Source organism: Pagrus major, chromosome 6 (genome assembly GCF_040436345.1).
Source record: "Pagrus major chromosome 6, Pma_NU_1.0".
NCBI classification, from domain to species: Eukaryota; Metazoa; Chordata; class Actinopteri; order Spariformes; family Sparidae; genus Pagrus; species Pagrus major.
The window spans coordinates 11,473,565-11,498,094 of NC_133220.1; the positions used below are offsets into that span (position 1 = coordinate 11,473,565).

A 24,530-nucleotide genomic window follows, 5' to 3' on the forward strand; every position below is an offset into this window, starting at 1 on the left:
TATTCAAATTTAGTATCAGTACAGATGACATGTAGATCATAGGATGGGATGATAAAGAATCTATCAGAACAATTCAATAATTTATTGTCAGTAAAAACAGAATATCACAAATTAACAGTGCTGAAGTGTTGATGCAAATACAGTCAATACAACTCACGTATCTGCCTCAGTGCTCGAGCTGAAAGATGGACTGTGACCTCAGATAAAAGTGATTATGTAACACAGTGACAGGCGACTCTTCATGTACCATTAGTGCTGCCCCTCTTTCAAAACTGGACCATAACAAGGACTCCCGCTGTTAAGCCAAAATTCATCTCATTTTTGTGCTGGTTATCTGTGCAGTGTTACTGTATTTCAGTGATGGGAATATGATGAAATATGGTTACTGGCATTTTCTACTAAAAAACAGCGAACACAAGTGATTCATCAGTATGAGAGTCAAGCTCTGCTGTGTCACTTAATCATGTGTCAGTTGTGTCTTGTTCTTAAGAATTCTTCTTAAACCAGAAACCATGTGTTACTGATCTCACATCATAGTTTTATATTTGCTCTCCAGAAGATTATTCACTACCTCCATCCTTAATAAAAAAAAATACATTATACAGGGCTTAATCAATGGCCATTTCAAGGATTAAAGGATAAATTCACCCAAAAATGAAATTTCGGTCATTATCTACACCTGATGGAAAGTCTTGGTGAAGTTTCGTAGTCCACAAAACATTTCTTGAGCATCACGGAAAAACAGCGTTGAGGCGTCCTCCTGAACAACTGAAGTAGATGGAGACCATCTAAAAAATGGCTCCATAAAGTGAGATATCCCAAATTGATCTGAAAAGAGGTTGTGCAGCTTGTGCACCCACTTCAGACAGGGTGTGCACAAATGCTTTGAGCTTAGCAGCTGATGTCAAGATTCAGCTTTAAAAAGGGTTTAACACCTTTTCCTCATGTTTTAAAACAAGTCTCCATCTACTTCAGTTGTTTAGCTGAATGCTGCAACGCTGTTTTGCTGTGAAGCTCCAGAAATGTTTTGTGGACTATGAAACGTCGCCCAACATGGGGGTGAGTAAACATTGACCGCATTTTTCATTTTTGGGTGAACTTATACTTTAAGGTAATTTAATATCAGATCCTTTGAGGCTTTTACTCAACTACTTTTGCAACACTGTACTTAATGAAGTGGCCAGGGAGTGTAAATACTGTCAAATGTACAATGAAATACAAACTCAAGCCCCTGAAAACTGTACTTGAATACATTACTTGATGTAACTGTACTTTGAGTCTTAAAGTTTCTAACTTATTAACATGGATAGCTTCAGAGTTGATGGTTTATTAGAAACTGAGAAACTCATCACCCTTTATCAGTGATGGAAAGTAACTAAGTACATCTACTCAAGTACTCTACTTACATACTATTTTGAGGTACTTTATTCTTCCACTCCACTACATTTTGGAGGCAAATATTGCACTTTTTACTCTGATACATTCATTGGATAACTTTAGTTACTAGTTACTGTGCAGATGACATGCTGCACCAGAGCTAAAGCAGCAGATTTTTTAATTTATTTATTTTATTGGCAATCAGATAAAAGTAAAAAATACTTACTCCCATAATCAGAAAAAATCTGAATACATGTTATCTGTGTGTGATTTACTTTTACTTGTACTTTTTATACTTAAGCATATTTAAAGATATTTAGAGGTTGTTGTAGAGGTTGTTTTTCTTTTTTTTTTAACATCACTGCTCTTTTTTAATCACTTGACCTTTAATTACTCAGAGAGTTTTTACAACCTGGCAACCCAAAAGTTGTTCTGATGAAAACCTTGCAACTCATCTGTAAAGCATTATTAAAAACATTTTTTAATGTTGAGAACATAAAATCTGTTCAGAGGACATTTATATAAATATATAAGTGCGTTACAGTGTGTGATTAGTAACGTCTGAGTATCCATTACTGCAGGCTGTATCTGGCTAAATGGATGCGGTATGTTCCTAATTTGTTATTAGCTGACTTTCACACTGAGGCTCGTCAGTCCTGAATATTTCGTTATTAGTTTGTCATGTTGTGGCTGTGTGCTGTGTGTTGTGTGCTGAGGGCTGGCTGCAGTGAAGCCCTGCCTTCATTTCAGAGATGAGACGGACCCATCTGCCGGATTACAGCCGATACGCACACAGACACTGAGGCTTTTATTCAGTCTGAATGAGGAAAACACCGTGTCCGCCTGTCTGAAAGCTGTCACATGGGGCCAAGGAGGAAAAAAAATCGCTTCCTGAAATGATCCTCGTCACTGGCTCTTGTATTGTTGTGTTTTTTCTTCTTCTCCAGCGCAACATCGCGTCGCGTTTTGTTTTCCGTCCGGACCTTTTGGGCTGAGCGTCGGTGCCGATGATGATCAGCAAAGTTAAAAACGCCATGTCCACTCTGGTGGGAGGGATGATGCCGCACGGACACCACCACCACCACAACCATCACTCAGGTGGCGGCCAGACCTGCGGACCGGACAGCCTGCCGCCGCGCTTCCCCTACGGCCGGCCGGATTTCTTGGACCTCACCCCGGAGCTCCTGCAGTACTCCACCGAGCACGCATCACGGCCGGTGCTGACGCTAAAGAGAGACAGCAGGCTTCACTGGAGGACGGGATACGCAGAGTGAGTGGCTCAAATCCAGTCATTGATGAAACGTCCCCTAAGAAATCATTGAACATCAGCGAATATTGTGATTTTATGAGGCTGCAGTCCTGATGAGAGTCAGGCCTGTGTTGCAGCAGCTCTGAGTGCACTGCAGCAGCCAAATGATGGCCAACATGGCCTTTTTGCTGTTGTACACTTTTCTTTCTGCCACAGTCTTCCTCCCCTGCATGATATTTGTGTCTGTGCGCAGTCTTTTACACAAAACCTCTCACAACATGGTGACATTTGTGTCCACTGATCTTTAACTAAAGCTCCTCATCAAGTTTTAATACAAAAGTGAAAGTAGGAAATGTCTACCTGCTCATGTTACCAACAAGCCTCTCTGTGTGAAGCCCTTACATTTATGAGCTTTTTGATATTTTAAAAAAAAAAATCATATGAGCTCTTTGACATCTTCGTTTTTCTCTGCATCGACCTGGTTTTTGTCTTTTTCCTGCACGAAAGCGGCTTTAAGCTCGTGTTTCGTCTTTCTCTTTCATAAAAAGGTCTTGTGGCTGCATGAAGTTGTGACTAATGACCATTCAGCCTAGGTGCAGAACTGCTCATGTCCTTGGATTTACTGCAGGGGTTTTTACACTCTCATACACCTGCAGTAGGCATTTCATTCACACTATTGGTCAGGATTTGCTGTTCTGGCGATTCCCGCTGAGGAAAAACACTTTCAGACATTCCACTCTCTCGGAGGGAGGGAGGGAGGGCCGGAGAGTTATGAAGGACTGAATAGCTCCAGTACAGTACGGTACAGTATGTGGGCTATACCACTGCTGCTTGTCCTCCTGGACCCAGTGTGGAAACAGAAAAAAAAAACAGCTGACTCATGCAGAGAACCTCAAGGGGACAAGGTTTTTTGACGACAGCCGTCTCAGAAGACTGATTGAGAGGTCACATGAGGACGCGTTAATGTAAAGAGGGAGGTCAGTGTGTGGGAATGTGCACTGTCATCAATGTCGTCATCTGCGTTATGCTGCAAATGACTCACACATAAAACTGTAATCACAGCATTAACAGTGCTGTTTACAACACAACCTCGGCGGACGATCTGCTTATGCATCAGCTGTTGGTGCTCACTTAGTGTAAAAATCGAAGTGCAGACCGGCAAAACAAATGTGGACTCGTACTTTTCTGCAAAACTTCTATATATAAGCAGATTTAAATTTATGTTTCAGTTTTTAACTTGATGTCGTGAAATCTTCAAGACACGGACACGTTAAAATTTGTACATGTCGTATCAACATTCTGGACAACAAGGCTGCCAAGCCAGCGAAGAAGGAAGGAAGGAAGGAAGGAAGGAAGGAAGGAAGGAAGAAAACTTTATTTATCCCCAAAGGGCAATTCAGTTTCTACAGTGGTTGACACCGTCATAAAAAAACACTGTGACCACTGTTCAAGACTGAGTTTCAACATTTGTAAGTGTGAAACCACTGGATGTTTTTAACAAGACATCAGGACGTTTCCAGCTGTTTTGTGGCAGCAACCAGATATTTAAAAGGGGATTTGTGGAGCTGGAAGCCGGTTGTTTGTTTACGTTAGCGACTCCATTTCCAAAATAACTTTAGCTGTTGTGGAAAATCCGACCCGAGTCCCTCCGACCCGAGCTTAAACCTAACCAGACCACGAGCACAGCGTTATCACATCATAAAACTGAACCTAATGAAATGTCAAGTTGCAACACATCCAGTTGGTGCACTTAGATGAGTGTTTGGCTGTGTTTACTTGGGATTGATTGAAGATGTTATTTATTCACTCACACAGTTGATGATAAAACCATTGAGAGCTATCAAGGGATGTCAGATGAACTGTGAATGTGTGTGGACTGATCGATGATTAAGCAGCACGGTATCACTTTAGAGATCAATCTGGCTGGAATTATGATCTTCACAGAGCAACATTTTCTATCAGCATCTGTCAGCTCCGTCCTTTGCGTCCGGTGCTTGTTCACTCCCCTTGTGCTGTAATGAGTCGGAACAATGACGGCCAAACAGTGTACAGGAGGTGGACGCTGTCCAGTTGGAGGCTGCCCTGTTGGCTTACATTCACACTCAACTTCTCCACTTTGATTGCACTTAATTGGTGTCCGTCTGTCGTTTTGATTGTAATGAGGATTCATGGTTGTTGTTGTTGGGTTTCGGTATGTTTTCGCTGGTCAAGTACCGTGTTTTGCACAACATTCGGCCTAACTCCAAAGGGAAATGTGAAGCTAAAATCTGGCTGCAGTTTTAACACCGCAGAGATTTGGGATGCTTGAGATAATGAGTCTAATTGATGGTGTAACGCTGCCGCACAGCATTGTGTCAGCACGAACATGTGAGTGCACTTATGGTAAGCCACTCAAAAGTGCTTTTGTCAAATGGCTATTTAATACAATTTAATATGGAGGCGATAAGCTTTCAGGCCCCGGCACTGAGATCATCAGAGAGTGTGAGGAGCGTTCAGGAGTTTCATTTTAGAAACGTTTTCATGGATATATATAAATCCAGATAAGCCAATGAAAATAACTTGTACTATATATATATATATATATATATATATATAACATCATGTATAATTGATTATTGTCTTTGATGTAATAACTCTGTGATATTATAAATAATGCATGAATAAACAGATGTTAGGCGAGCGCAGTTGCTCAGGAGGAAAATCATTCAAAGCTCTCTGCTGATCATGAAGTGGATATGCAGGTATAGAGACGTTTACCAGAATAAGTTAATGCACTTTGTTAGCGGTGACGCTTGAGAGAATCTACCACATCCATCAGCTTTACAGAGCTTATCGTGAGTTTCAGCTACTTGTTTAGCTCTCTTAGCCCACAAACCTTATGTTTTGCTTTACTCACTGCTCTCATAGCTCTATTCAAGCAGCAGGCAACTATTTTGTCCAGAGGTCTCCGTAAAAATATCCACTGATGTCACACATCAAAACGTTAAAGCGCTGTGGTCCCTCAGCAAAAATGTCCAGTGTTTTTACTATTAAAAATGTTGAAAAGCAGTCTCAAACTGCAGTCACTGGCGTGGCAACCTTCTCGCCTGTAACTCCACCACCATCCCCTTTGCCTCCCCATATGAAAGCCAGGCTATAAACATATGATGTGAACAAGATACGACACGTAGACATGAGATTCACGAGATGGACAGAAACATAACTCCAGATGAATGATCATGTTGCTCTGTAATTGCTAGATGTCTAAAGGAGCAACTTTATGCAGATGACATGATAATGGTATGTTCACAACTTGTCTCTGCTGCCTCAAAGTTGCCAAAAAGATCGGTTATTGCAGGTTTTAAGTGGAAACAAACAATTTTCCAAGTGGTATTATTGTTGGCGCTGCTTTGACAAAGACAACCAGATCTCTTTCAATTTTCCTCAGAGTAGCAACCACCAACAACACAGTATAGAGGGGGGTTCATTCATTCATTAGTCTGAAATAGAGACGTGACTGTAGATAGAAATGGTGCTAGGCTGCCAGTCAGCCTTCATTTTCATGGGAAATTACGTGCCCAGTGGTTGTCTATTGCTAGTTTAAGTACATTTGTGTCCCGGAATAACTTTTTATTGCTTCATTATGTTGTTTTTATCGGACATGACGTAAGTGGGCAGAAATGAACTGAGCAGATTAACAAAAGCAGTTTCAAGGCTTCTTTTAAGGAAGTTGAGGTGTGGATAGCTGCAACGTACTGTCATAAAAACAACCCTGATTGTGTTACCATGCATTTCAGTGGAAGGAAGATAATCAGTTACCTGGTATTAGTTTGTATTATTCAGTCCTGGACGCTATTCTGTGTCCGGATCCTAAACGGAGGGTTGGACACAGTTAACAAGCTGCAGCATGTTTTAATTACAACACCTGCATTATGTTCTGGACAAGTTACTGCAGTGCCTTTTACTATTGTACTGGGGATTTGTTTTTGTCAGGTCCTGCCTGTCAGTTTTCATTTCAGTATTGCACCACAAGGCCACTTCCTCTCCCCAGAAAGGAATTCAGAGTATGATTAGACTAATTCTTAATGTTTCACGAGCTACAGATGACTTTGTGCCAGGAATGCAGTGTTTATGAAGCAGCCCGTCTCCACCTGATGTAGCATAGTATAGCAGCAACCAGGGATTCATCTTTTTCACATTTAATTTGAAGAAATCCTCTCAAACAGTCAACTCTTTTACTCTCAGATGTTTCTGTGTTTTGAGCAGAGGGATTAGATACACGCCAACAGGACGTAGTTTGTACTGACACTCTATATTGACCTTGTTATGTTTGAAGATGAAACCTAAAAAAGACATTTCGGACAGTTCAAATTAACGTAAGTTATCAAAAACCCAAAATCTAAAAGGATCATTTCAGAGGTGTCTTGATCTGCGTGTGATTGAACCACATCACTAAAACAGCCTTTCCTGAGTTGCAGGGGTTCATAGCACATGAGGTGATTTGCAACATCTTTAACCACAGCTTTCTGTCTTACTGCCGAATTTGTAACCCAAAACTATGACGTTAAAGGTTCCAGCAGCCACAATCTGAGAATTTCACTGGAACTCTCGAGTTCCTCTTTTGAACTTTCCTTGCATAATAAACCGTAAAGTAGGAGAGTACAAACAGAACAACTCTGTTTTACCGAGCATGACCGGCATGGTTTACAGTCACAAGCTGTGGAGACATATGACCAACAGAGTACGGTCACATTATAGGAAGGCTTGAGCTCCAGGTTTAGAGTCACATCCTCCCACGCAGCCGGGGTTAAGTTCAATTATAGCTCATTGAATGCATGTGACTGCTTTAAAAACAGAATAATTGCTGATTCGTTACCGTGGGAGGGGTGAAACTTCATTACACGGCAAACACGTAGAGAAACATTTAGTCTCATCTCAGAACAAGTGTTAAAGAGATATCCAGTAAGTGATTCACTTGAAGCCTTAGCAGGATTTTCTATCAGTATTGTATTGAACCCAATCGCTTGAACAAACGTTAGACAAGTATGTTTCTGTAAAACCACAGATGAGTTAAAACTGGATTTCTCCTCATGTTGCAACTTTCCCTTTGTTTAGGTTGAATTTTCACACACAGTGCTGTGCTTATGTTCTGTTAAGGTTTGGGCACAAAAACCACTTGGTTAGGGTTAGAAATGCATCATGGTTTGGCTGAAAATACCTGTTTTGGTCTCTGATGAAGGTGGTCAAGCTTTACATGAAAAGTAGACAGTTTTGTTGCCACTAAAACCGCTGGACATGTCTCCAGCCTTGTCGGATGTAATAATGCCACCACCTTCTCCGCCACCTCCTGCTACAACAACAGGTGGCTGATGTGAACATGACATTACCGTGGTTTGCAGAGACGTTATCTAATGCTAACATAATATCCAGGCGACTGGGCTGCAATTTCCAGCTGTGTTTGAGGCTGTAAAACCTAAACCTATCTAGACCGTTAGCACAGTCTTGTCATAAAATAAAATTGAAAATTGGGTGTAAAGAAACATGAAGTTTCAACATAAAGAAATGTAAAGTTGCAACATATCCGTGGTGTGCAGAAACATACATTGCCAACATGTATTCTACCGATTTCAAAAGCCACAGTGTGAAATTATCTTAGAGTAACATTAAAAGACATCACATCATAACAAGTATTATGGTGGCCTTTTTTTTTTTTTTTTGTTAGCTCGTCTTACATAATGTTGGCCTCCAATGGCTGATGGAACAGATGCATCCATAACAGCAAAATGAAAAACATACTCTGTATTTGGTGCCAACTTCTGGCCTTGGCAGAAAGTTTACACGACAATCAGGCGACTTTAAATTCTTCTCTGTCATTAGTCCTAATGCAGGGAGCGCAGTGCAGGACACTGTGGTGCCTGTCCACTGCTTTCAACTGATTAGAAAGTGAAAGGGCTTTTTATAATCCAGATTTGGGCAGCAGTTGCATTTTCTGCTTCATTTTGCTGCTCTCTGATATCAGAGCCTTTGGCCAGCCAGCGACCATTTCATGCAGTGATTGTAATCAGCCGATGATTTGATGAGATTTCTACTTCTCTCGTCTCATTTCTTTGACTGCACATTTTCCCTTTTTCCCTCTTGCTGCCAGTATCCTTTTTTATTTTCAGTCTCACTCCTTTTCCCTTCTTCTGGTGATGTCTTTAGTAACTGATAACTGACTAATCCCTCCACTGCAGAAGTTTCTGAGGGAATCTTAATGACAAAGCTTGAATTGCTGGAATTGCGCAATAGGTATTATGCTGTATTATCCAGCTAATGTGGCATTTATGGATAATTGAATGTGAAAATGTTACATAATATGCCAGCATGAGGTCCAAACTGCGGCTTTCCAAGTCAGCCTCATGTGGCAGCTTTGAGCGGATTTTTGTATGTCGTGGCCCATTTACTACAAATTATACATACATCACTACACAGTAATCATCCTGAAAAACATGCTGTTGTGTTTTAGATTTTCTGTCCCACTGTTCAAGGCAGTCATTGGTTTGCATTCACTTAAGTTAAGTATGAAGATCAATTAGCAGATGCTTGAAACATGCCTGAGTTGTGTAATCTGTGTCAAAGCTAAGTTTTCAGAGAAAAAGCTCCATAAACCCTCAGTACGCTACCTGCTGAGCACCAAACAGCAGACAGACACAGTTAGAAACTAGCTGGTGAGCGAAGTGGAGCATTAAGCAGCCAAAGACAAAGATATTTCCCTCAGCACTGATAATGCCATGTTGGTGCTAATCATAATTATTGCTCCAGGACCACCATTGCACCTCACCAATCACCTTTTTGTAATGTGATAGCTTCGTGACTCGGGGGAAAAAGACAGCGGAAACATTCACATGGGAGAAGTTATCCTTTAAAAAATGTGTTGTGAAAGGGTCTATTTTAACCCAAACCCTCTTTGTTCCCTAAACCGACCCAAACACCGACAGAAAACTGAAAAGAAACTGAAACTAATGAGTGAACAGTATGATGATATGTCCCAAGTGGGATACAAACCTGAGTGAGAGTCCTACACCAACCCATTCAGCCACAACAACTTGTCCTTGATGAGGGCTTTGTCACCTTTTGCTAAATTGTCCTGGGATAAACTTTAATTAAGATTCCAGGAACAACACCGACACAAGTTTTAAAGCTTTGACTTCACAACAGCAGGATCGGTCCGTTGCAGTGATGGTCCCTTAACAATATTAATTAGGAGGTGTAGGAGAGCGAAGAAAGAGCAAATATATATTACTAGACTTTTAGTTAGCGAAATCGACGACAAAGTTTACAGCAGCTATAACATGACGATTTTTACGATAGAAATGCGTTCTTGCAGGTTTAAAGTGCAGGTTTACCACATCAGCTCAAACAGATGATGATACAGTATCAACATTTTTTCTACAACTTGCTTCCTCTGCCTCCATCAGGCCAAAAAGTTGTTATTGAAAGTTTGAGTACATGATTGACGTATATATGATGTATTTGTTTTTATTGAACATGTATGTGTTGAGAAAAAAAAGCAGATGAAGTCTTTATAAGCTTTGAGGAAGTTAAAGTCCAAGTAGCTGTATAAAAACAACCCTGTGACTGTATATCCAACACTCACTGTTTGTTACCATGCATTTAAAGGAAGTGGAGATTCTGTGTCCACATCCTAAATTGATAGTGAGACACAGTTTACAAGTGGCAGCAAGTTTTAGTACCTGAATTATATTGGAGAGAATATTCAAACCACTGTAGTGCCTTTAATTATTGTACTGGGCATTTGTTTTTTTTCTCCTGAACCTGCCTGTCAGTTTTTCATTTCGGTATTGCACCATGTTTCTTGCGAACATGACAAGCAACTTCCTCTTCCTGAAAAAGGAATGCGGAATATGACTCGACATATTCTGAAATCTTTGACAAGCTACAGATAAACACCTGGTAGCCTGTCTTTCCACCACTGCATTGATACCTCCAGTGAACCCGGCTGCAGCACACACCACGATAGATGCTGCGAGAGCACGAACCAGTGCATTACTCTAAAGCCATTATCCTCCACAGGCATCAGCTCATAATAAAAAACACTTAATCCCTCCTACAAGTTCCCTCTGGGACATGACTGCATCCTGCCCCACTTTCTTTTTTTTCTTTTTCTTTTGCCTCACTCTTCGACTCTTTCCATCTTTCAGGCTGCTATTATGTGTTCATGTGGTTAGAGCAAAGAGTATCAATCATCTGACTCCATTCTCACCTTTCTCCCGCGCCTCTTTCCCCATCAGGGTGATCAATGCGGGCAAGAGCATGCTGAACGAGGACCAGGCCTCTTGCGAGAAGCTGTTCGTGAAGAAGCCGAGCGGCAAACACCGCAACTCCACTCTGCAGGAGGACAATGGGGTGAGCGAAGGGCGAGGTCCCTAACATCAGAACAGGAGTCAGTGAATGAGGAATGACGTGTCTGATCAAAGGCTGGAAGCTCCAATAAACAATCAGTGATCATGTTTCTAAATCTGACATCAGTGTACTCCTGTAGCTGTAGTGCACTGAAATTATAGTTGTATCTGTATATGAATTGTAGTCATCTGATAGTGTTGTTGTATTCTATTTAGTACTGATGGATTCACCTTGTTACTTGTTATTGCCCTCCAGTCCTTGTGGTTAGGCCAGGTAGGTTAAAAAAATATAGATGATCTTGAGCCTTATAGTGAAGATGATTTAACTGCAAAGACCCAAAACAGACCCTGTAAATAACGGTCCCATTTAGAATAAAATAGACAATGAAACAGGGCATGTTTCTGACAAGTCACTACCATGTTATGTTCCCAGATTCTTGGTCAGATCAGATCAGCATATCCTCCCCAGCTCCATCCACTCATCCAAATATGGTCACTTCTGGCTCCAAAAACAACGCGATGACGGCCATAATGCCAAACTCGCAGCTTATAAACAGTAGTACACAACCATTAAAAGGCAGACAGAGACATTTGGCAACTTGGTTGTGAATGTAGTGGAGCATTTTGCTTAAAGCTAAAAGGCCAGATATTTTAATCAGGGGTTAGTGGAAACTGAAAACACAGCTAAAATAAATTAAATAATAGACTTCCATTTATGAAGTGGCAACAAACTCGACTGCAAATGAACACTAATGTTGCTCCTTATCTGCAGAATGTGTAAAGTAGGCAACTGAGTGCTAATGGTTTGAGCATTTCAACAGAAAAGGTAACAGTATGTTTATTTTTCCACTAGAAGGAATAATTTTCCACTCAGTTATTTCAGGTGTAAAGTTCCAGATCTGGTTGACCAATGTGGGATCGTGCACAATGATTCATTCTCTTAACATAATTTTAAAAAATGCACACACACCCAACAGGTTTGCCCTGTTGATCTGGTGTTTCATGAGACTGCATCCGTAAAGTAAAGTGTTACTCAGTGATAGTAGTCCTGTAATAGTTTTATCAGGTTTACTCTTCAGGTCAGTAAATCTGTTGTACTACTACGCCTGTGCACGCACACACACACACACACACACACACACACACACACACACACAAATCATGCTTGTCTTTGATGTGGTGTAAATGAATTACATCATCCCTTTTGCACCCTTCCCCCTCTTGAGTCTGGCATCAGAGGAGTAAAGCCTGTTCATCTGTTAGTCAGTCAGGCCAACCCAGCATGTAAACATGTCCGCCAACACAAAGGTGGCAACGCCTTCCCATTAGCCATTATATCATGCAGCAAAGTCCCACACAACTGCAGGTTAAAATTACTCCAAATTCTTTTTTCTTCTTTTTTGCACTTTTTAGACTTGAACAGTTTCATATAAGATCGTTCCAAGTAAAAGCTCACAATAAGATTTTTATCTTTTGCAAACTATCCTCATAATATTATAATCTAGATTTACTGAAATTGTGGTTCAGTAAAACCTGAAATGGGAGAAAACATATTGCTTAGCATTACAAATGTCACCAGCTTTAGTCCCAGAGCCTGTAAACCCTCACAAATCTGTGCCTTCTGCTCAGAGATGTAATCTCATGGGAGATTTTTCAGACGTAACCACAGGAATTATTACTTTCCTATTATTTCCTATAATACTACAACATTTTTTAGAATACATTTTTGTGTTTGTATACATTTTTAAGGATGGCACAGGAATCCCTCTTCACTTCTGGGGCGTGTTTGATGGACATGCAGGTTCTGGAGCCGCCATCATGGCCTCCAAGCTTCTTCACCGCCTCATCAGAGACCGTTTGGGAGAAATCTGCCACTTGCTGGAGAACCCCAACAGCGCTCCTCCAATCTGCCTGGCCAAGAACGGCAGCCCGTACCAGGCTGACACGAAGAAGGGAGCCTCCCAGGAACCAGAAGACCCAGATGCTATCAGCGACTCCACAGTACGCTTTCACATGGAGAAGGCTGTCAGCCTGGAGGGTCTGGTGGTTGGAGTCATAGAGACCGCCTTCTCACAGATGGTGAGCAGATGATAATCAACAATCTTTGTGAGAAAACAAGAGAGCAGTGCTTTGCATATGTTTAGAAGTAAAAGGCATATTTGCACATTTTGCATATTAGTTATGATTTGTGCCAAAGGTCAACAAAGGGAGAAAACAAGGTCTTATTCCCCTGGCCCCAGAGGGAGTCTGTCGGTCTGTCTTTGCACAGTTCGGTTGGTCCATCACTTTGGTCCAGATTGAAATATCTAAAATACTTTTTGATGGGTTTGTCATAAAATTAGGTACACATATTAATGGTGCCCAGAATCCTTATAACTTTGGTGTTTCCTCAACTTTGCCTGTAGCGCCACCTTTTCCAGGGAAGTATCTCAACCTCTACTGGACAGAACTGGCACCAAATTCATCATTCATAGTTCCCAGATTTTCCATCCTAGCAACTTTGGGTTTCATCTGACACCACGATGAGGTTGATATTTGTGGCTTTGGAGTTAAATATCTCAACAGCTCTTGGATGGATCACCATTAAATTTGGTACACTCATTATTGCCATCCACAGGATGAATTGTAGTAATTAAGGTGATCCCTTAACATTAAAATTTGCAAGAATTCTGCATTGAAATAAAGTAAAATCCCCAAGTTTACCCAAGATAACTGTGTGATATTTGGTCACCCATTGCTACTTCCAGGATAGGGAGGTAGAATAAATGTGACATGTATTTATATATAATAAAACTTTGACTCATTTGCCAAAACCAGTGTTTATTCGCCCAAACAGCTAGTAATATTAGCTGTAAGCTCGTGAGCAACGAGTCTGTGTCTGCATGTTTAAATTCAGGTCAACTCTCATTGAACTCAGCACTCACCAGAGACTCCGGTTCTTCCTCTTCTTCTTCCACATCTCCTCTCTAACGTTGCGTTCATGAAGTAAAATTCATTTCCCCTCCAGCTCCAGTAAGGAGTCTACATTACAGTACATTAACCACGACAATGGAGGTCACCTCCGCAGATCACTGCTGCAGCTAGGTTGATAAACAGCAGTGAAGATAAATCCACTTCTTGATCCCAAAACTTAAAAAGTAATCTCTGAGCCGTCCTCCTGTCTATAAGCGGCTCCGGATCAGAGCAGAATCCAGTATGACTCCAGGTGTTTATTCCTCCAGAAGGTCTGGCTTTGCACCGGATTCCCTCCTCCGGAGCTGGCCGGCTCTGAGCAGCTGCAGAGGCTTTTGTTTTGATCAAGAGACCCTTCACACCAGAACTTACATGCAGTGTGTTTACTTTCCATTCAGCAACATCCTCAAGTAAAAACGTCACTTTTTCTAATTCTGGTTTAAGACCAGAATGCCTGCAAAACTAATGACATTCCCATCAGCCTCAGCTGTACTTTGTGTTTATACCTGCTGACACGCTAAACTAAGATGGTGAACATACTGCAGTAAACATCATATGTGCGAAACATCAACATGGTTAAATTGTGAGCATGTAATCTAATTTTGACATTGTGCTCAGAGCACATCTGTGCTCAAACACACAGTCGACTGATAATTCTTAATCTTGATCTCTTCCTGTCTGTGGTGAGTATCTAAAATTAAGAATTCAAATAGGCGCAAATAGGCTGAATCTGCTCAGCGACGTGCAGTTAGGAAGCTGAAAGCGAGACTTCTCTGATGCAACCACCGTCTGGTTTAGATGATGCTGATAAAAACCCACAGCTTAGGTAATGTATTCTTCAAAGCCTCCTTGTTTCTCTCCATTAGCACTGCTTTTGTTTTGAGCATGAATATTTATGAAGAAAATAATGAGCTGTTCTGGGTGATGAGAGGCAAAGTGTGCACTTACAGCGTGGAGGTTTTCTGCCCTTTCGGTTTTACTTTGATATTTTTCTCTCTTTATTTCAGGATGACCTGATTGAAAAGGAAAAAGCGTCATACGCCATCTCCGGTGGGTGTTGTGCCTTAGCTGCCATTCATATGATGGGGAAACTCTACGTAGCCAATGCTGGAGACAGCAGGTGAGAGATCTGGAAATACTTCCCACTGCAGGCTACAGGATAAATGAAATGACTGTAATTTACCCTCCAAGTGTATGCACCTTTTTACTCACGGGCAATCCTCTTAGACACAGTAGCTCTTTGTGCCCCCTGGGGTTCACTGTGCATACTGCAGCATGATACGAGCTGTAGGTGTTAAATAAGGTTCTGCCTGTGTGAATCTCCTCCCTCTCTCTCTCTTTCTCTCTGCAGGGCCATAATCATACGAAATAATGAAGTCATTCCCATGACTAATGAATTCACACCGGAGTCAGAGAGACAGCGGCTACAGTATCTGGTATTCTTTCATCCTCTATGTTTCAGATGAGATTATTCAACACATATATTAATTAAATGCGTGTTCAAGGGGGGCTTTATAACCTTGTGACTGCATATAAAGCGTTAAAAAGATCTTTGATTTTTATTTGTCCACAGTAAAGTGAGTTGATACATAGACAACCTGAAGCAGAGGGAGGAAATCCTGTTCATCGGTTGCTTGATTTAGTTGCCGGTTGTAGTTATGAGTCACAGAGTGGGTGGATGATGTTCGCTGCTAAAAACGGGGAGCTTTTTTGTGCAGCATGTACTGCAGGCCCTCTGTTACGCACGCAAATCTTTTCTTTTCGTGCTTTAGAAAAACCTCCGCTTCCTGACATACAGTTAGGCTTCTTAAGTAAATCTTTTTATTCTGCAGTTTAATGCGACCTGCCCCATTTTGTGTGTCATTACAGGGCTTCCTGAGGCCGGAGCTCCTGGGAAACGAGTTCACTCACATTGAGTTCCCTCGTAGGATCCAGCACAGCGAGCTGGGCAAAAAGATGCTCTACAGAGACCACACCATGACTGGCTGGTAAACCTGGAGGTCCTTTTTAATCACATCTCCGACAGTTAATCACTTTTCATAAACACTCCGTCCTGTAATTATTCAGAACAGTTTGGTTGTGGAGTGTTTACGAGAATTGAAGCAGGATTTCCAAACAAGGCCTTAAAATAACTATGTTCACCCAGAAATGAACATTTAGCCATTATTTACTCACCCTCAAGCCAGTGGAAAGTTTTACGACAAACACTTCTGGAGCTTCACGGCAAAAGAGTGTTGCAGCATTCTTCTAAACAACTGAAGTAGATGGGGACTTGTTTTAAAATGCAAAAAAGCAAACATAAAATGTTTCCATACAGCTCAATGCGGTGTAATCCAAGTCTCTGGAAGCCCCCGAGATCCCAGATTTATTTGAAAAGACATTATTTACACACTTCTTAAAGCTGAAGTCTTCACTCTCGCTGCTGAACTAAAAGCATTAGCGTGCATCTGTCTACAACAAGCTCGACCATGTTGAGCTAAAAATGGTACGTCACAATTTCCCAGAGCTTTTGTTCGGTTGAAAACTCAAAGCACATCAGTTTTCTATGATAAAAAAAAATTAAAATTTGCAAATTATTACAGTTGAGGTGATCTATATTTTAAATAATGAACTAGTTATTTTTACGACCCCGAAGCAACATTTTAGGGTCATTAAGTAAATGAAAGAAAACAAAGTACACACAAAATGGTGTGGATGGTGGAGGAAGGGAGGAGGGAAGGTTTTTGTAGTAGGTTCAGCTGCCACTTATTGGATGTATGGCAAAAAAAAAAACAGAAGCCAAGTACACAGAAAATGACACTGGTTATAAAAGATATCAAAATTGTTGCTAAATAACTTTTCCTGACATCTTTTTTCAGGAACTTAATCTGAGATCTGTTGGTTGTGTGTTGTAGGGCTTATAAGACAATCGTTGAAGATGATCTGAAATTCCCCCTGATATACGGAGAGGGCAAAAAGGTAAGAAACTAGAAAAAAAACAAAACAATATATTTCACTTGATGTAGACGATTGTTTTCTACATAGGTATTCTAATTAAATATAGATTCACAGGTCATTTCTATTTATTTTCCAGTCTGTAGGCAGATAATTACAATTATGAAGCATTTTCACATCTATACGCTTTTTGTTAGATTGTGCAGAGTCTGTGTGGGCGGAAACGAGACCTGCTTAACATTTTCATTATTGTCTGAGAGAACACGGTCTTCATTTAATAATCCTCCCTAAGTGGATTTTCCAAGAACTGAACTACATGCTGAAACAGTAACCTATATTATTATGTGTGTGCGTGTGTGTGTGTCACAGGCACGTGTCATGGCGACAATCGGAGTGACCCGTGGGCTGGGAGATCATGACCTGAAGGTGTACAACTCCAACATCTACATCAAGCCCTTCCTGTCCTGCGTCCCTGAGGTGAGCGTGAGGAGTCAGAAGCAGCTCTGGTTGTCAGCGCTGCCTGAGGACTCGACTCTGCAGCGCTGCTTTAACCATCGTGGAGCCTTTCAGATACAACTGAGCAGCTTTTTGGCCCTGGGCCTCACTTAGTTGGCTGTGAGGCTCTTTTGCTCACAGATGCGTCTCATAATATTCCTTTGTGCAGGCTCAGATTTGGTGCAAAGAAGCAGAAAAATGTACTCCAGCAGTCATTTCACCTTTTATTTTGGGATATTTTACATAACAAAGGGAAAACAAACATCAACAAAGCACGGGAACCGAGCGGGGTTTCCAGTTTTTACTCTACACTCCGTATTATGACATGAAAAAAGGTGTTAAATTTCTCCTTCATTTTTTTTATTTCATTGATTGTTTCAAGGTTCAGCGTGTACAATGCGGAGGATCTATTGGCAGAAATAATATGATCTTAACCATAATCAAATCATAGTTATGTTTTCATTAGTGTATATTATCTGAAACCTTTAGCGGGTCCTCTTCTACAGAGAGGCACTGGAGAGGGCCTCTTGCATTTTTAGCAGCCAGCATAGTTTCTCCTACATGTTTGGAAAGGAGGCACGGGGGAAGGATTTGTTTTCCCAGGATGGCAATGGAAAGTCACATTTGTTCATCCAATCAAAGTGAACAAACGTTCTTGACGTCAAACCCATAAAGGGTCTGCTATCATTGCATTATTCTGATGCCATCCTAGGAAAAAAATGCTGTTTTAAGGCCCTTTAATACTCTGAGGTTCTGTTTCAAACCAGCTTTTATTTATTGCTTTCTCTCGGGCATCTGGTAAAACTTGAGAGATTTCCTCAATACGACTTCTTCTGTTATCAATCTAAGAAACGAAGTCAAGAGCTAAAAATAAGTTGGTGCACAGTGAAAGGATTGTCTCAGCTTCATAAGTGCATTTATTCACACATGCAGCGGCTTCAAACCACAGGCTTCATCAGGCGGGCTTGTACACAACCGTGAATAATTAATTTATGAGGGAAACACAAACATCTCAGTGTCAGCGTGCAACAACTTTTCTTTTTTTTTTTTTTCATTGTACGTTTCTTTGCACATAAAGCAATCCTATTATGTTAACCGAAGGCACAATATCTTGCTTTCTTCAGAGGTCTCATAGCCTAAAATTACTCTCAAGGTTCATTCACCTCGACGCCCTCGGCAGACAAACAGTTTTATTTCCTTAACATAATAATCCTTGACTTGTAAATCTCTAAATACGTCTTAAAAGTCTTTAATTCTCGGTTGGTTTCGTGTGCACTGAACCCTCAGACATGCAGTCATTTGAAGCTTTTTCAAGAAGGTTAGAAGTGCACACAACCTTTTTTCAGTATCTCACCTCTCACGCAGCACTTCTTATTTTTGTTTTATGGAGTTAAAAATACTTACCGCCTCTCTTGTTAGACTTTAATTCTCAGTTCCTGTTCAAGCACCTCTCAGCTCAGCATTACAGAAATTTTATCAGGTCTCTTTTTCCCGAGCTTAGCTCGTGTTGTGAGTCACTCTAAATAAGTGGTTCAAAACATGTGAATGAACATGAGCAGCTTTACTGCCGGAAACAGAGGTTATGCCTCTCGTGTGCCGGCATACATCTGTCAGTCTTTCAGAACTCAACACACAAAATGCTGACTGCCTTCTTTTTGCAGAGTAGTTTTATAAATAATGGCAGCATAATGAATAAAAAAATGATTAATAATATGTCTTTCTGTCACAGGTGAAGGTTTATAACTTGGATGAAAACAAACACAGCCCTGATGACGTCTTGGTCATGGGCACAGATGGATTGTGGGACGTGACGACGGACAGGGAAGTGGCAGATGCTGTGACAGCCTACTTATCCTGCTGTGACCCCTCTGATCCCATGAGGTAGGCAGTCTGCCAAATAATCCTTTACATTAGGATTTTGTTCTCGCTATATGTTCAGTCATGAGACCATGTTCAGAAAAATGACATGAAAGCTGCAGTTTCATAAATCCAATGTATTGTAACAGCTGTTCTGTTGTACTCAGTACGTCCACTAGGAGTTGACAAATACTACAAAATTCAGCTCATAGTTACAGTTCGGTATGTTCAATGTATGTAGTATAGAGTTTAACGTAGAACAGATGTAAGTACATGTTAAAGCGTGTTAATTGTAGAAGTATTCAGATTCTGCACTACTAATACCACACTATTAAAATACTCTTTTACAAGTAATAGTGCTGCATTGAAAATGTTACTTCAGTAAAAGTATTTAAGTATCATCAGCAAAATGTGAGCTTGTTTTAACTATTTTATACACTGTTGGGTACTTAAATCTATAGTAATGCATCATTTTCTTTAAGATCATCATATTGTTTGTAGCGTTGCTGTCCTGTGAGAACCTGTATATTTAAAAATACATATTTTCATGGTGACAGAAGAGAAACAGCCTGTTTTCAGCGTTGTGACTGTTCATTTTACTGCTAATCAAAGAGGGTTTTTAGATAGTTTATTCAGTTTAGGTAGAAGAAGTTCATCACAAACATGCAAAATCACCACACCTGGTACAAGGACTTAAAATATGTACTGAGGTGCAGAAGTTGAGTAAATGTTCTTAGTCACATTTTAAAAAAAATGTTTATATCCAGTCCAGTTATAATTATACACTCACTCTAGGCAAAGTTGCCAGATATTGCAAGATAAATAAGCAACCATGTCAATGGAAAAGAAGCAACTTGGCTCTTAAAGCCTTAAACAGGCAGAAATGTCTCTTTATGGATTATACTCTATATACAGTATATGTGTGACCTGTTTTGCATTTCATAAGAAACCCTTTAAAAAACACTGGACCTTTTTAAATTTTAAATTTTTCCTAACTGTTAAGGAATAAAAACAAATGCACAAAAAAAAGAGGAATTAATAAATTAGGCCTGATGAATGAAAAGAAGTAGTAGCATGTAATGTTCATAAAGGCTAATAAACTGAGCATGTAAACCATCAGGAGTTACATAACCCAGTACTAGTCATTTTAATAATATAATTACATGTCCTATATCAAGTACTTTAGGTAGAATCCAGTCCTTCAAAGCAGCTTCGTTCTCCCACTCTTTGTTATATTTTTTTGCCATATTTCACCCACTTCATCCATGGCATTGTTAGCCAAGAAGCTAATCCATCCGCAAACTTTTTTGATTTGAAATATCCCTCCGTGTTTGTGTTGTGTATGTGTGTGGAGGGAACAGGATTGTAAATGGATCCTGCAACCAGAAAGAACAGGCATGTACGCTTTATTATACGGGAGAGACAGGACACATAGGAGCAAAGGCCAAAGAAACAACTACACTTGAATTAAGGAAGAAACCGAAGCAGCTGAAATCATATTAAACCAGCTTTATTTTGTCTGATACAGTTACTTGATTATTTTATACGTGTGTTGTGTATCTCACTGTTTAAACGTCTCCGCTGTGTGACAGGTATACGCTGGCAGCCCAGGACCTGCTGATGAGGTCACGAGGGGTGCTTAAAGAGCGCGGCTGGCGGTTACCCAATGAGAGACTGGGCTCAGGCGATGACATCACCGTGTTTGTTGTCCCACTGGCGGGGCTCGAGTTAGAGACATGACAAGGTGCTGCAGCAACCAGTGAGACTTCAGGGTCCCTTCAAGCTCCCTAAACCCTGGACTGATGGAGGGAGCGAGGGAAGAGAAAACACCTTTGTCATAGAGAAGACTCGGATCTGAGCAGCACCTTCATCAACCCACCAGACTGGACCCGGTCGCAGCCGCTTCACCTCAACCCAGTCATGTAACAAAAGACTTTCAGCGACATCATCCGAGAAGTCACACACTCTCTCTCCCAGACCTGCTGTTTGTGACGGTTGCCAGTGAGAATTAAACCCCTGTCGTATTTTTGTTTCCGGCTACCGAACTGCTACTCAATCCTTTGAATGGATTGTCCATTTTCATGTCATGCCCTAAATGTTACTGTTTTGTAAAAACAATAAAAAACAACAAAAAAAAACCCAACAAAAAAAACAAAGCATCCTGCAGTTTCACAATCAAATACAAGCCTGATCCCAAAAGAGTTGGGATGCTGTGGTTCTTCAGCAGGCATTAAACTAAAAATATGTGCATATTTACAAGAAAAAACAATAACGTTTATCAGTTTGAACATGAAATCACAGGTTGCAATATAAGTTGCAAATGATTGCATCCTGTTTTTACCTACATTTTACACAGCGTCCCATTTTCTTGGGGATCACGGTTGTATCGTGAGGGGATTGCAGGCGAGAATGTGAGGAAACCAAAGAGATGCCGTTATGGCATAAGGATGGACATCTGTAAAATACATACATAAAAAATAAAATACAAAAAAATCATTAGATTCATGTCTGTACATTAAAGAAGCATGTAGGAAATAAAAAACAGAGGAATGGACCTTTTTCAGCTCTGGACCCAAACAGAATCAGTTGAGTCTTTTTGCTGCTGTACTTCCTTTTCTTAACGATGAACGAATGACAACTACAGCCGCGACGATTACTTGATTCTAAAGAAGATTTTGATAATCGATTAATTGTTTCGGTCATTTATCAAGCATAAAAATGTCAAACATTTGCTGGTTCCAGCGTCTTAAAATGTAAGAATTTGCTGCTTTTATTTGTCATTTATGATTGTAAATAAAGAGTCTTTAGGTTTTGGATTGTCGGTCGGACAAAAGAAGCAATTTCAAGACGTCAGTTTTGACATTTTATCGACTAAACAATTAATCCATGATGAAAATACTCGTCAGTCGCAGCCCGAACGACGTCACCTTTGGCACTGTTGCACATGCTCTGTGGTAGCCTGTTGATTTGTGATGTCTTTTTCTTGAATGTGCTCATAGATGATTTGTTTTATTTTTCGACATTACAATAACGAGGACAGAGGGTTATATTTGTGTTCGGTAAACAAAAAATGAAGGAATGGGATCATCTGTTTGATTTGACGACATGTTTTCACGATTTAACCCTCGGAGGAGAAAGTAATTTGTTCTCAGTAAACGTCTCGGTATTGTAAGATGTGATAAGCTTCACACATATGCCTTATTCAAAGATGAAAGGGACTTGAGAGCTTTTTTCTTCAGATGCACTAAATTTGATCCTTGTAGAAGTGGTGGAAGAACATTGTATGCCCTTAAATGTACCGTATACCTCTTTTGTACCATTTTTGTTACATGTCATGTTATTTAGATTATCCATATATATTTTTAAAAGACAACTTTGGTTGTAAGCAGTATCAGAAGTTTTATTTTTCTGTTTCTATCCATTACTGTTTGTTTAGAGAGACGGTGTGAGCTACCAAAATGTGAGGTAGAGGGATAATGTGTACCAGTTTAGAAATAAATCTGATTTTTCCCATTTGCTTTGAACTTGTTTATTTCCATTCCGTCTGAGAAGGAAATGAACCTTTGGAGTGGCGAACAAATGACTCACTGATGATTACACCGTGTGACTGAGAGGAAAGTTCAGTTCCTTAATATCTACTTCCCTGATACCGACTCCTTGCATTCACATTATGAGCATAACACATTTAAAAGACATCATTCATTTAGTGCGAGCAGAAATTCCCAGTATGTTTTCTCAAATATTGAATGTCAGGAGGCAGAAAAATGTTAAACAACAGGAAAATATTCTTCATATAGGCTCAAGTTCAGTAACATAAGCACAAAGCATTCATATTAATTGTCTTTGCCTCCTCATTAACAATAAAAATATATCTATATTCTCTGACCTTGTTAAAACCTGAGATATAGATAAATAGATAGTTGTGAAGCCATAAACTGGTCTTGCTCTTTTGATGAAGATGACAAAATACTTATTACAAAGAATTATTATTCATTTGAATAAAATATGTTTCACATATGTTATCCTCCAGGACAATACTTAAGTTTACAGTCTATTTGACTCCATAGTAACAAACTGTTATAAAACTAAAACTACACAAATCCAAACAGACTAATATGGGAGGGATGATGCAGCATTGTTACTGTATAAAGAGCAGAATGAAAATCTTGTTTTACATTCGTTTTACATCATTTCAAAATGACGTTTATTAAAAAGTCTCCTAAAACCAGAAAAGTCATGTAGTATCAAGCTGATTAAACACTGCTAAGTATATTTAATTTAAGTAAAAGGTCCGAAGTCTCCAGAACATTTGGGTTAATGGACCTTAGAGGCATTTAAAGTCATAAAGTATCACCCACACATGTGCCTCCTTGTGTGCCAACATCTCCATAGCACTACCAGAGGTCAAAAAGTCCACAGGGCTCTTTAACCCTCTTTGTGTGTGCAGGTCCTTTAATCAATAACAGTGATCATATTTTATAAGCTGCTGTGTATTTTGAGAGTGAAATCTTTATTTGTAAAGCAACTGTGAGCTATAGCTGAAAATTAAAGACCGCAAGGAGGCTCCCTCTGAGAGGTTGTGACGAAAAAGCATAAAAGTACAACACAAGAAACTCAGACATTGTTCTTAATGACAGGATTTGAGAATATGCATTAAGGCTAGCTACTAATCAATTAAAAACATAATATCAGTTTTGTTTTTCTTGTTTCATTTTCTATATTATTTAATATTCAGACATGTTAATGCTGAATGTCCAGTTTTGGTCACATCTGAGATAAACAACACAGCCAGCAGCCTGCAGGAAGTAAGAGTCGGTTCTGATCCAAGTGAATGGTTTTCTTTCCTTGATGTCAGAGGGCAACACTGGTGAGATCCACACCCATCCCTCCTGTTGCACGAGTCTTCTTGTACTACGGATGATGTCATCTTCGACCGGGGAAGGGAGGAGGGACCTGGGTGACTCCAGTGGCTGCAGCAGCTCCGTCAAGTTAGGTAGAAGTAACCGTGACAACACCGGAAGTACGAGCAGTAGCCTTCAAAATCATAGAGGGGAAGATTTGTGAGGACCCCGAGGACCTGTTCAGTAGTCATATTATTTTATTGGTATGTATTGGTCCTGTATCTAACCGAGTCAAAAAGTTTGACATTGAATTTGTATTAGAATTATTTATATACAGTGAAATAAATGTAGTAAAACAAAATGAAATCGTTAAAAAAAGCTAATTTATTTCTTAATTTCTTTTCAATGAAAATATAATCCCTCCTCATAACTTTTAAGCAATGA

The 24,530-nt window shown here is 40.1% G+C and overlaps 1 protein-coding gene across 1 annotated transcript; it reads left to right on the forward strand.

Annotated features, from left to right (window-relative positions):
• The first annotated feature begins 2,120 nt into the window (after positions 1-2,120).
• ppm1j (protein phosphatase, Mg2+/Mn2+ dependent, 1J) lies at positions 2,121-22,762 on the forward strand. Its single transcript, XM_073467443.1, has 10 exons — positions 2,121-2,647; positions 10,897-11,011; positions 12,757-13,086; positions 14,967-15,079; positions 15,311-15,395; positions 15,829-15,947; positions 16,854-16,917; positions 17,263-17,370; positions 19,118-19,269; positions 20,838-22,762. Exons 1-10 carry the CDS (start codon positions 2,385-2,387, stop codon positions 20,983-20,985), a joined length of 1,497 nt encoding a protein of 498 aa, XP_073323544.1. The 5' UTR covers positions 2,121-2,384; the 3' UTR covers positions 20,986-22,762.
• Positions 22,763-24,530: the final 1,768 nt, after the last annotated feature.

Coding starts and splice junctions, on each gene's coding strand:
- ppm1j (XM_073467443.1), top strand. CDS start 2,385: ATGATGATCAGCAAAGTTAAAAACGCCATGTCCACTCTGGTGGGAGGG. Junction 13,087..14,966: donor AGACCGCCTTCTCACAGATG/GTGAGCAGATGA, acceptor TCTTTATTTCAG/GATGACCTGATTGAAAAGGA. Junction 16,918..17,262: donor TATACGGAGAGGGCAAAAAG/GTAAGAAACTAG, acceptor TGTGTGTCACAG/GCACGTGTCATGGCGACAAT.